General features: G+C 37.1%; 1 protein-coding gene across 10 annotated transcripts in view; it reads right to left on the bottom strand.

Moving 5' to 3' along the window:
- Positions 1-12846, bottom strand: part of HERC1 (HECT and RLD domain containing E3 ubiquitin protein ligase family member 1) — a 185838-nt gene that overhangs the window by 127825 nt on the left and 45167 nt on the right. For all 10 annotated transcript variants that reach the window (XM_032864757.1, XM_032864756.1, XM_032864764.1 and 7 more), the window contains 4 exons: positions 8114-8209; positions 4034-4228; positions 2707-3018; positions 411-507 (listed from right to left, as the gene is read on the bottom strand). In XM_032864757.1, the coding sequence (XP_032720648.1) occupies positions 411-507; positions 2707-3018; positions 4034-4228; positions 8114-8209 (700 nt within the window). The remainder of the gene's footprint in view (positions 1-410; positions 508-2706; positions 3019-4033; positions 4229-8113; positions 8210-12846) is intronic.

Below are 12846 nucleotides of genomic sequence, written 5' to 3'. Positions count from 1 at the left end.
AGTATCTATCTTCTCATCCAATCATCTAGGCTGCTCTCAAACTGAGACCCATAGTCCCTTCAGTGAATCCTTAGCACATTCTATACATGCTCTTCTCCCAGCACTTGTCTAATGCTACCTAGTACCATGCACATGTCAACTTGTTTTCACACACATTTTAGGATCTTGTCCCTGAAATCCTTAGGTGTCTGCTCATAATAGGTACTCAGTAAATACTTGCTGGATTTAATTACAGCTTAAATTTCAGCACTAGAATCCAGGTATTCGCTGTATAAAACTGTGTTCCTCTGGGCTAAAACTAACAAAATAAATAACAGGGGTTTTTGCCTATGAAATCTAGCCTCACTGCTTCTCAGTAACCATCATTTCTATTTTTCTCTGAGAGTAACTTCAATTTTAAAAAAGCTTACCTAATCTTCCAAAGTCTCCTTCGCCCCATGTGTATAATTCACCATCCTCTGTGACAGCAGCACTATGTCTGTACCCAGCAGACACACAAACAACTACCTGCATTGCACACAAAACACACCAAGATGAAGAACATGCAGATGCTAAAACATGTAGTTCACATTTGATCTTACACACAGAGACTGCAGAGACACTGATATTCGCAACTTATCCAGAAGTTACCACATACAGTTGTAGAGGGTGTGCCCAGGATAGGTGCCTGGGGTCATGAAATGCTGAAATACAACCTCTGCTTTGTTTGCCAAGCCACGAAACCTAGCTTCCACCCAGAGAAGATAACTTTCCTTAGTTCACGCAAAGGCACTCCAAAGGTTAGCAGGAGCCCTAAAAGCATCAATCTAATCACTTGTAAGAATACTGTATCACAAATCAAGGCTTTACTCAAAGAGCTGGCAGGGCTAAATAAACACTCCTGGAACAACGAAAAACTTTTAAATATAATGTTAACAGAAAACCTACAATCCTGGCTAATCAAGAAAAACTCATTATGTAATAGGGGTGACTCTCAAAACACAGTTACTATTAACCAATGCAGGAAGATCTAAGCAGTAATAAGCTTACATTAATTAAACTCTTAGCAGTATCTCTTTACCCCTCAATTAGCTACACAGTTGATGAGTAGAATCAGGGGATTAACAGTATACAGCAACATAATTGGGAGATGACTCATAGCTTTTACCACTGATCAAAATAAGGATTTAACAGAAAAAAAAAAAAAAAACCTATACAAATTACTCTGCCTCTTTTCAATCTCCAAAAATTAGAACTCACTTGAGAAAATTCAAAATTTAGATTCAATAAAAAATACTGAGCACCATGTGGCACCTGGGTGGCTCAGTCAGTTAAGTGTCTGCCTTCAGCTCAGGTCATGATCTCAGGGTCCTGGGATCAAGCCCCATATCAGGCTCCCTGCTCAGATAGAGGAGTCTGCTTCTCTACCTACCCCTCCCCCCCATTCATGCATCATCTCTCTCTCTCAAATAAATCTTTAAAAAAAAAAAAAAAACCAACACTGCACACCTAATACATTCTAGATAATATGCTAAAAACTACTAAAATTTTTATCTAAAAATTATTAGTTTACTTTTTGGAACCTTTTTCCTTTATGATATTCATACTAAGTTATATTCAATTAGCAAAGTTCCCATTAAAAAATAGGACATTAAAAGGAATATAATGTTTAAAGAATTGGAATGAAGAAAGAAGGTGCTTAAAGTAGTAGTAGTATTTTCCTGAAAATTTCCTTAAAGCCCCACATTCAGCATCTTATCAAGTATCCCATGATGTTGTCAGGTGAAACATTCCAAAGCTCACTGCTTGGGGTTGATGTCTAAGTTAAAATACTACAAGTTATAATAAAGTAAAATTCATTTGATAGACAATCTTGTCAGACAACCTCCCATGAAGGAAAAGTGTCCCACTTGCAATTATAGCATAATATAAAAATTTAAACTTTGAAAAAAAGTCTTATATAAAAAAACTTTTGTGGCAAGAATGTAGTCTTAAAATAGAGGAACCTGTATAACTGCATATAACTATAAGTGCAGGAAAATACCTTCACTTCTTTAAAGAAAGGTAAAATAGAAATTGGAAGAGGAGATCTAGGTTCAGTTTCTAATGGTGCTAATTATTTGTGTGACCTTCAGCAAGTGAGTTAACCACTCTAAATGCCTTATTTCTATTAAAATGACACCTCCTCCAACTTTATGACCCCATTATCTAATATCACACCCCACCCAAGTTAATATCTAATACATTACTCAATTTTTTTCTTTATTATTATTTGAAATTATGTGCTTACTCATCTCTAACCACAGATTAAAAGTTCCATGAGACTAAGGATCTTGTGTTTTGTTCACTACTATGTGTCTAATGCCTAAAACACTGCCTGGCATTTGGAAGATACTGAAATATCTTATGTATCTGGATAGTATATCTGGATACACTGTCAAGATAGATATTCCAGATAGAATATCTGTAAGTATTTGTGAAATGGATGATTCTCAGTTTCCTCATGTGAAATGAGAGTAATAACTACCTTAACAAAGTTGTTATAACAATTAAAATTAAGTAATGTATGTGAAAGTGTTTTGTAAACCACAAAAGCAAATATCCAAAGGATAAAAAGGATTTGGGAGTGAGGGTAACTTTAGAAAGAATACATCAAAATCTGAAAGATATCATCACTTACAGCACAGCACATCTAATTATTTTTAAATACAAAAAGAAAGCACATACCTTTCCCTGCAGAGGGCCCTGAATAAGCTTGGGATATTTCTGTGTTGAACTATTTCCATGTCCCAGTTTCCCATAGTCACCATCTCCCCAACTGAAGACTTCTCCTTCTGTTGTAAAAGCTAAGGTGTGACCATCAGATCCTTTAGAAGATGAAACCTTTTTAATGGATCTGTGAGGTTCAAATGTTAACTTTTTTAAAGTGGACTGATTATTAGAATCTCCAAGGCCCAGTCTCCCATAGCTGCCTTTACCGCAAGCTCTGACAGAGCCATCCGTAGAAATAACAAAAGTGCAGTATTGTCCAGCTTCAATCTATAAGCAAAGAGAACAGTAAAATAAAAGGTTTCTGTAAGACTCAGAGTATAATATTTAATGCTAGTTTTATCAAAGAGGTTCAAAGTCTTTAAAAGCACAATATGGCACTATTCTACAGAGAAATTAAACAGAAAATTATGAAAACTATTAATGGTTTCCTCATGTTGACTTTATTGTTGAGCATAAATTACTGCATATTTTCTCTCTTCAGGATATCTACCCAGTCATGATTCAATAAAACAACAAAGTAAAATGTTTTACCTCATCTTATAATCGGTGGATGAAGAGCAAGAAATAAAATTATCCTATCAATTCCTTTGAGTCCATTATGGCAAGGGCCACATAAAATATATTTTACACTCATTTAAAAAAAAAAACCTAAGTTTTAGTGAAACTAATAAAAAAATAGAAAGTTCTAGCTTGACTAAAAGGTAGCTACAAATGTAAATAAGTGATCATAATAAGAAAATAAAATGCCAATCTGGCACAAGAAAAATTCCAGTTTTTACTTAGTCCTATTTGCCATTTGCATTGAATATAATGGTAAGTCTGTCGTCATTCATAATTCTTTTCAAAAATCCAGCTCCTATTTAATTTTTTGAAATTTAGAAACCGTGCTAGGGAAATGAACTAAAAATGGGTTTTTTTCCTATTAAAATGAAAAAAAGTGATATAGCATGGTATACAGAAACAATACAGATAAGAAACCAGACTCTTGGGCACCTGGGTGGCTCAATGGGTGAAAGCCTCTGCCTTCGGCTCAGGTCATGATCCCAGAGTCCTGGGATGGAGCCCTGCATCAGGCTCTCTGCTCAGCAGGGAGCCTGCTTCCCCCACCCCCCACCCTCTGCCTGCCTCTCTGCCTACCTGTGATTTCTGTCTGTCCAATAAATAAGTAAAATCTTTAAAAAAAAAAAAAAAGAAACGAGACTCTTCACTCATTTAAAAAAAAACTCTTAACACTACTTAGAGCAAACCATCTACCAATTTGTAAGATATGTAGAGGACTCACGGTCTGAGCATCAGAGAAACTGGGAGCCAGTTTGGGCTGTAATATTTTCTCCTGCGTGCCTTCCACCAATTGATGGCTGCTGTTGCTCCCCCAGACATAAACCTCACAGGTTTCTGAGACAATGGGAGCATCACCAGTCTGAATGCTATCTGGGCTAGCACATGTTCTTGAGTAATCAGACGCCATTCTGCAAACCTATTAAAATTAAAAATATGCAATAAATAGGCAAGAAATTCTTAGTGGAGACATTTTCATAAATGTTATCTGAAATTATTGTTTATTTTCCTTATTTCTGAAACTCTCAGCGGCTCAAATAACTTAAGAATAGATCTAATTTTAAATACAGATGGCTAGACTACATACTCCTGCAAAAGATACTAATAAAGGTGGCAAAAATGAGGAGGAGGAGACACATCATCAAGACTTTTTTTGACTAGTAATTATGGCACACACAGCATTTCAGGAAAAAGAAAAAACACCTTAAAAAACAAAGTAGAAGGGGCGTCTGGCTGGCTCAGTCAGTAAAGCATGCAACTCTTGATCTCAGGGTTGTGGGGCTTGAACTTTTGAAAACTTACTTAAAATAAAAAAATTGAGGGGCACCTGGGTGGCTCAGTGGGTTAAACCTCTGCCTTCGGCTCAGGTCATGATCTCAGGGTTCTGGGATGGAGCCCCGCATCGGGCTCTCTGCTCAGCAGGGAGCCTGCTTCCTCCTCTCTCTCTGCCTGCCTCTGCCTACTTGTGATCTATATCTGTCAAATAAATAAATAAAATCTTTAAAAAAAAATTGATAATCCTATAACCTTAATACAATGAATGTTATCTTTTTTTACCTACATTCTTCCAGAATTTTACATGTATACATTCTTTAACATAGTTAACACAGTGGATATATAAAAGTGATGAAACAAAAGTCAGACAAAATTTTCCACAGCTAACTTATCTTCATGAATGAACTGATAATTTTCCATCTATGTAAAAAACCCCAGTTTATTTAACCCTTTTCTTTTAAACAAGACATTTAGAGTCTTTTTGTTACACAAGCTATTTCTAAGAACATAGTTATTATCTTTTTCATTACTTCTTAAGTAGAGAAGCTCAAAAATGAGGCTACTCTATCCCAAAACAACAACAATCTTATGATTCTTGAAACATACTCTAGCAAACTGCTTTCCAAAACGGTGCTACTATGTATCACCAGCAGTGCATTTTATGTACACATAAAATAAAAATCATGGCTTATTTACCATCTGTGTGGAATATAATGGTAAAGTCTGTTGCTATTCATAATACATTTTTAAAAACCATACTTCTCTACCTGCCGCCCCCCACAGCCCTGCCAAAAGGATAGGCCCCAGGGTGGCCATTCCAATTGCCCTAACCAAGGAATACGTCTATACGAGAGTACCAGTCTCACTGCATCCATACCAATAACACATATTATGCCTTTAATTTTTTGCAAAGGCTTAAGTGGGATCAAAGAGGATGCATTATTTTAACTTGACATTTTGTTATTATAACAGAACTAAAGTTTTTCTATTTCTTTGTTTACCACTAACTTTTGCCCATTTACTTAGCAGGGCTTAATGGATTTTTAACTGGCTTATACGAACTCTATGTAATAAAAATACTAATTCCGGGGCACCTGGCTGGCTCAGTCAGTAGAGCATATGACTCTGATAGGGTCGTGAGTCAGAGCCCCATGCTGGGTGAATAGAGTACTTAAAAAAATATATATATATTAACTCCGACTGCAGCTGTTGTCAATTTTTTTGTCTGTCTTATAGTGTTTTGTGTTTTGTTTGTTTGTTTTGGTTTTTTTTGCTCAACCAAAACAGGAGAAGGAAAACCTTCAAAAGTCAATCTTCAAAAGCCCATTAAATGGAAGGGAATAGAATAATTTTAGTCAGAATCATTTAGTCATAATCATCCAAAACAACAGAATGACATATGTGTTCAACATTCTCCAGTGAACATAAGGATGGTTATGAGGACACACAAAATACACATAAGTGAAGGCTGCCAGTCCCTAATAAGAGATCTGAAATTTTGCTGGAGACAAGAGGGTAGTGGGCCAAGAGTGTTAGAATTTTTTAATCTGAAGATCTATTACTATAATAAGTTTTATGATAAATCCCAGCTTTCCTCCACTCCACATTCCCCCCAAAATGAGCAAGATAGAAAAAAAATTACTTATAGGGCTTAGAAATGAGTGTTTAAAAACTGGAGCGGGGGCAGGGCAGAAATCCAGGAAGATAACAGCAGCAGCAATGCCATTTTCTAAACACACTGATTCACTATACAGAACAACTACGTGGCCAAACTTCCAAGTCCACACTTAACATTCACAACAAAACTAGGTGACAAGGTACCTCCAATAACTCCAAAATATAAGCAGATGCAGACAGAGGAGTCTGGAATAATTTGATGTGTCACAGAGCAAGAAAGCTATGAAAGATTATTAGGCCTATATCAAAAGAACTTAGGGACACCTGGGTGGCTCAGTTGGTTGAGCATCCAACTCCTGGTTTTGGGTCAAGTCATCATCTCAGGGTCATGGGATTGAGCCCCATCTGCTCTGTACTCAGCAAGGATTCTGCTTGAGTTTTCTCTCCTCTCTGTCTGCACTTCTCCCTGCTTGCACTCTCTCTTTCTCAATAAATATCTCTTAAAAAAAAAAAAAAAAAAACAAAAAAAAAACTTAGGAACCACCCTGAAGAGACTACTACCTTAAAAGACTATTGGCCAAAGATGAAATAATATGAGCTCCACTACAGATAATAATTTAATGGGTTAAAACTCAAACAGGTTTAAGTCTATGAGTTCATAATGACATTTTTTTTTTAACATTTTATTTATTTATTTGACAGAGAGAGATCACAAGTAGGCAGAGAGGCAGGAGAGAGAGAGGAGGAAGCAGGCTCTCCACGGAGCAGAGAGCCCGATGTGGGGCTCGATTCCAGGACCCTGGGATCATGACCTGAGCCGAAGGCAGAGGCTTTAACCCACTGAGCCACCCAGGCGCCCCGCATAATGACATTTTTCAAATGAAATCAACTGGTCCACTTTGGAGGATGACAGACCAATTCATTAAACTGAACACTAGTTTATAAAATCAGTGTTCAAATTTTTAAAAATAGGATAGACATAATCAAGCACTTATTCAGCCTTTCTTATATGAACTGAAACAGAGTAACCAAATAATTGATAAGGGTATCAACTTTATAAAAACATTCCAACGAACAAAAGAGGAGTGACACAATTAAAATATCAACATTTTGCAACCAACCACCTATGAATTAATCATTAAACATCAAGAGTTGCTAATACCACAATAACAGAGACAACTAGAAGGAAACTGATGAAAACATCACACCACCATGTATAGTCTTGCCAAAGGGATCAAATAAGCCTCTGGATCCACCTGCCAATTTGCAGAAAATAAATAGTGAACTGCATTATGAGTAATCAATCAGCAAAAAAGCCCAGGTTCTAAACAAAAACACTGATGGAAAGAAAAAAATGGAGGGGAACCTATAGATTAAGAGAGTTAAAAGACTTTTTTTTTTTTTTTTTTTTAAATAGGCAAGACTGCACCATTCTGTCTAGAGATACACACCTGGGTGACACAATGATAAAAGAAATGCAAGGAAGTGATTACTCTAAAAGTCAGGATAGTGGTTGCTTAGGGGAGGAGGACAGGGGTTAAGACCAGGACATGAAAGAGCCACTCAGAGTGGTTGGTAGTTTTATTTCTTTACCTGGGTACAGATTAGAAAGATATTTATTTTATAACAATTTGTTAAGCCTGACATTTGTGTGTTTTTCTGTATCTGTTTTTATTTAAAAATTTTTAAAGTTACCTACACATGATACAAAGCTCAAAATGAATAAAAGGGTATACGTTGAAAAGTATGTCTCCTTCCCATTCCTGATGCCAGATACCCTAGCTCCACTTTTAGGGGCAACCACTGATGCTACTTACTTCTGCATCCTTTTCAAACACTAAACAATTATTTTCATGCTATAGCACTTTAATACAAAGTAATTTTAAATGTAAAAGCCATGGTTATTACATACCTCTTCAAAGAGACATAAAGCTGCCTCATAGAGTGAGCATAAGCCATCAGATGTTCTGGTTGGTTCCCTCCACTGACTCCGATCAGCAGATGAACCCTACAGTTTCAGGAAAGAAACATACATATTAAAATTACTTAAATATTCCACGGAAGTATCTGAGGAACTGTATATGTGAGTATGCATGCTAAGCTCAAATCCTAACATTAGGTCATGAAACCAACTTTTACACAGAAGTGTTACAAAAGATGGAGCTATTGAGTGAAACAGTAAATTGTCAATCCCTCAATGACTGTTTATTCAACATAGGGCTTGCCTAGAAACAGACAAGGAGGCAGAATTTTGCCAATTACATGTTCTTTGGGTGGCCAATATCCAATAAAGGAGCCCCCAGGAAATATTCGACTCTCCTGGAGCTGCCTTGCCCACCTGTCCCTGAGGATACAGGCAAGTAGAACATAGCCAGCTTGAGTGATGACCTTGACCAGAGCAGCAGAAAGTCCATTCCTCCCTTCTTAGTTTCAGTAAAACTGAAGGCCCACAGTTCAATTCATGTAGCTACCTGACTACTCTAGCAACAAAGCATCTTTTTCCTGTCACAGATGAGGACTTATAGCACCGTTCTGGGACTCTTCAGAATAGGGGCCAACGGCTGTGACCAGAAATCATTCTGTCATTGACAAATGACAAAGCAGAAAGTGAACTTGATCTCACTCCTCCTTCAGATTTCCAAATCCTTAAATCTTTAGATCACAAATGTCAAGTTCCTTCTCTGATTTAGCAATCCTGTAATCATGAAATTTTCATCAGTGGCTCTTTTCAATGGATACTATACTGTAAAAATATTTATATTCTAAATGATAAACTGGCAGATATACCATAAAAAAGTTTAACTTCTACTATGGAAGGGAGATTGGGCTAGATGCCTATAAGATCCCATCTAATTCTAAGATTATACGATTTTATCAGTTCAAACTATTTTAATTAACATGATTCTGAAGAAATGAAACAAATGTATATGTTGGCTATTTAATTCATGGCTAGTTTATCAGGTACTAACCTGCTACTGCCAAATCAATTTTTCTTTTTATCTGTTTAAGGTTGTGTTTCTCAAATTTTAATGTGGACATAAATTATCTAGAGACTATTAAAATACAGATTCCGATTCAGTAAATATAGATGGAGCCTAAGGTTCTGCATTTCCAACAAGCTCCCAGGATATGCCAGTGCTGCCATCTGAGGCTCACTTTTTGAGTAGTAAGGCTAAAGAGAGCCACGTGTAGGTGTGGAGTCATACCAGAAGCTAAGTGTTCAAAATGTACTAGTACTGGACATACAAGGTATTGCCATACCAGCAAATACTCAGGGGTACAGACTCTGCAAATTCCATAACTAGTTGTACAATACTTCTGAGAAAAACAATTGTAATCTGTGGCTCCATTATTTAAAAGGCCATCTCTAGTGATCACCAAATCAAAAGTAGATGTGGAACAACAGCCTGCTATGCCATCCTGGGAGCTGGCACCAGAGCCATCATAATCCCCTTTTTCATGCTTCTACAGTATGGAAGGAAATGTTGAAAACTGCATGAAGTTTTGAGTGACAGACAGACGTGGGTTTAAATCCAGGCCACATCACTTACTGGATGTGTGAATGAAGGATAAGTCTCCTTATTCTTAGACAGGAATAATGCTGATATTACTTAGGGCTATTGGGAAGATTAGAGTTATGTACAAAACATGCTTGGGACAATTTCTAATATACAGTAAGAAAATAAACTGGTAGCAGTGATTATTAATTTGCATCACGTGAACAGAGAAAGAAAATACAAGAAATCTTTAATAAATTCTTGCTAAATTTAAAAATACCAAACCAATAAAACATCCTTCAAACACCGTCACTCACTTCTGTTCTGCCCAATACGGTCAATATAGTACTCCCCACCCCCCAAATCCAGTTTCACTTTGTGTGGTTTAGCTACCCAAGGTCAATAGCAGTCCAGAAGCAGGTGCTCCTTTTTCTGACATATAATCAGAAGGTCAGTAATAGCTTAACACTAGGTCATAATGCCAATTCATTCACCCCACTTCATCTTCATCTCATCGGCATTTTATCATTTCACATCATCACAAGAAGGGTGAGTGCAGTACAGTAAGATATTTTGAAAGAGAAATGACATTTACATAACTTTTATTACAGTATATTGGTATAATTGCTCTATTTTATTTTCACTGTTAATCTCTTACTGTGCCTACTTTATAAATTAAACTTTATCAGAGGTATATATGTATGGGAAAAACCATAGTACATATAAGGTTTGGTACTATCTGCACTTTCAGGTTTCTACTGGGGGTCCTGGAACATAGCCTTCAAGGACAAAGTTAGAGGATAATGTAGTTAAAGATAAGACTACGCCGCCACAGTCAGTAAGGATTAAAGATATCTCTAAAACCCAATCTGTTCACAGAATTCTTAATGTCAAAAAGAAAATAATACTATACCTAGGCATTTTTAAAAAACAAAATTTTGTATATGTACTGCCGAAGCAAGCACAAAAAAAAAACCCAAATTTTGGAAAATACAGTACATTAAATGTATAACTTTATAAACTGTTAACATAGGAATTTCAATGGTCTAAAAATAAGTGGCAATTAAAATAACATAAATTCATGGTTTCATAGGTCGTCATTTAATTACCTCCCTCTCTTAAGCACCTATCATCAAAAATAATGGTAAACCTTTTTTTTTTTTCCCCCACATTTGTCTTTTTAAGATATTCTTACAAGGACATAAGACTAGATGGAGTACATTTCCATATATTCTTGCTATCTGGTTTTACACTACTTAAAATTGCTTCAGTGACTCCCCGCTGCCTACAGGAATGAGTCTCAACACCCCACAGTACGAGCTACAAGGCCCTGCCTTCACCTCATCCCATTCTACCCCATCCATCCATCCAGGGGGTTGCTCTCCTACACCTTGGTCACCTTGTGAACTCTGGTCCTCTCATCCAAAAACTTCTCCAACTCCCCACACTCACACACTTCCGTGTTTGCAGGCAAACTCTTTCTACTTTTCAACTAAACTCAGGGATCATTCCTCCACAAGACATTTTCTGCCCCTTCCCTCCAGTTCTCTTCCTGTGTCTCACCACCTCCTCCTACTGCAGATCTCTACTACAGCCCATTATCATTTATTTGAAATGTCTGTGTATCTGTCTTTCTTTAAACTCTGAGCTGGCCGAAGGCATGGATGCTACAAAGCTCATTTACCATTTATTTTTCGTTTTTATTTTTGTTTTAAGATTTTATATATTTCTTAGAGCGAGCACAACCAGGGGGAGCGGCAAGCAGAGGGAGAGGGAGAAGCAGGCTTCCGGCTAGGCAGAGAGCCCAATGCGATGCGGGGTTCAATCCCAGAAGCCTGGCATCATGACCTGAAGCTGAAAGCAGACACTAAACTAACTGAGCAACCCAGGCGCCACTCATTTACCTTTTAAACTCAGTGCCAAACAGTATCTGGCACACAGTGTTAAATAAACACCTGCTGACATCAAAGGCCAATGGTGTTTTTATTATTGTTTATTCTTTCAGAATTCAGAGATATACATTGACATTATTTCCCTCTCTTTATTTAAATATGTTAATGAGTATTTTGTGCACTCCCATTCAAACACCATTACTGCATGTGTATCATTAGTGAAGGTTAAGAATCACAACAAGTAAATAAAAATAAAGGATTGAACTCATTTTTGTTAGGCCTTACATCAGGTACTCAGTTGATGGTTATGTGTCTTTCCCTTTAACTTTCAGCTTGGGGTAAGCTTTGTCACAGTTGTTCAGGGTAGAGAAACTTAAGGCAGGGTTGGAGTCCAGAGTACTGGGAGAGGATATACCTATTTTCTGAATTCTCAGACAACACAGTAAAGTATAAAAAACGTGGGTTCGGGCACCTGAGTGGCTCAGTGTGTTAAAGCCTCTGCCTTCAGCTCAGGTCAGGATCCCAGGGTCCTGGAATCGAGCCCCACATGGGGCTCTCTGCTCAGCAGAGAGCCTGCTTCCTCCTCTCTCTCTGCCTGCCTCTCTGCCTGCTTGTGATCTCTGTCAAATAAATAAATAAAATCTTAAAAAAAAAAAAAAAATGGGTTGTAGAGACCAAGAGTATTAGACTCTATCACTTACTGTGTAAGAAGGAATAATAAACGTAAATTCAATTAATAACCATTCCTTTCCCCTAAAGCCAATCTGAGATTTAATTAAATTCAATCTAATATAGGCCTATGATGACTTTAGGAGAGCTAAACTAAATCAAATATCCAAGATTCTTCCCCAGAATAGATCCAGAATTCTGTGGAAAGCAATCTAGTTTTCTGGAGTACCCTCATCATAATAAAGAGCTGTATTATAGAGTATAACCACAGAGGCTATGGAGGGAGGCCCCTTCTCACTAGGTATGTTTGTCCCAGAACAAAAGAGGTAAATGGAAAGAAAAGTAGAAATCCAACAATATAAACTTATATTTTGCTACTTCCTTACTATAGTTTATAAACTTCAAGGTAGGCCTTCACGGGAAAAATCAACTTAACACAAATACAGTAAAAGCCATATACAGTAGTCAGAAAAAACATGGGCTTTGCATACAGACTTGGGGTTGTAAGAATTAGTTTTAGTTACACAGCCATCTGCCCCATAAGTGCTTAATTAGTGTATGTTTTACTTCCAGTTCTTTTGCCAAAT

This window comes from Lontra canadensis, unplaced genomic scaffold, assembly GCF_010015895.1.
Source record: "Lontra canadensis isolate GAN:19392208 unplaced genomic scaffold, GSC_riverotter_1.0 scaffold28, whole genome shotgun sequence".
Classification (NCBI taxonomy): Eukaryota; Metazoa; Chordata; class Mammalia; order Carnivora; family Mustelidae; genus Lontra; species Lontra canadensis.
This window is presented reverse-complemented; position numbering and strand designations above follow the sequence as displayed.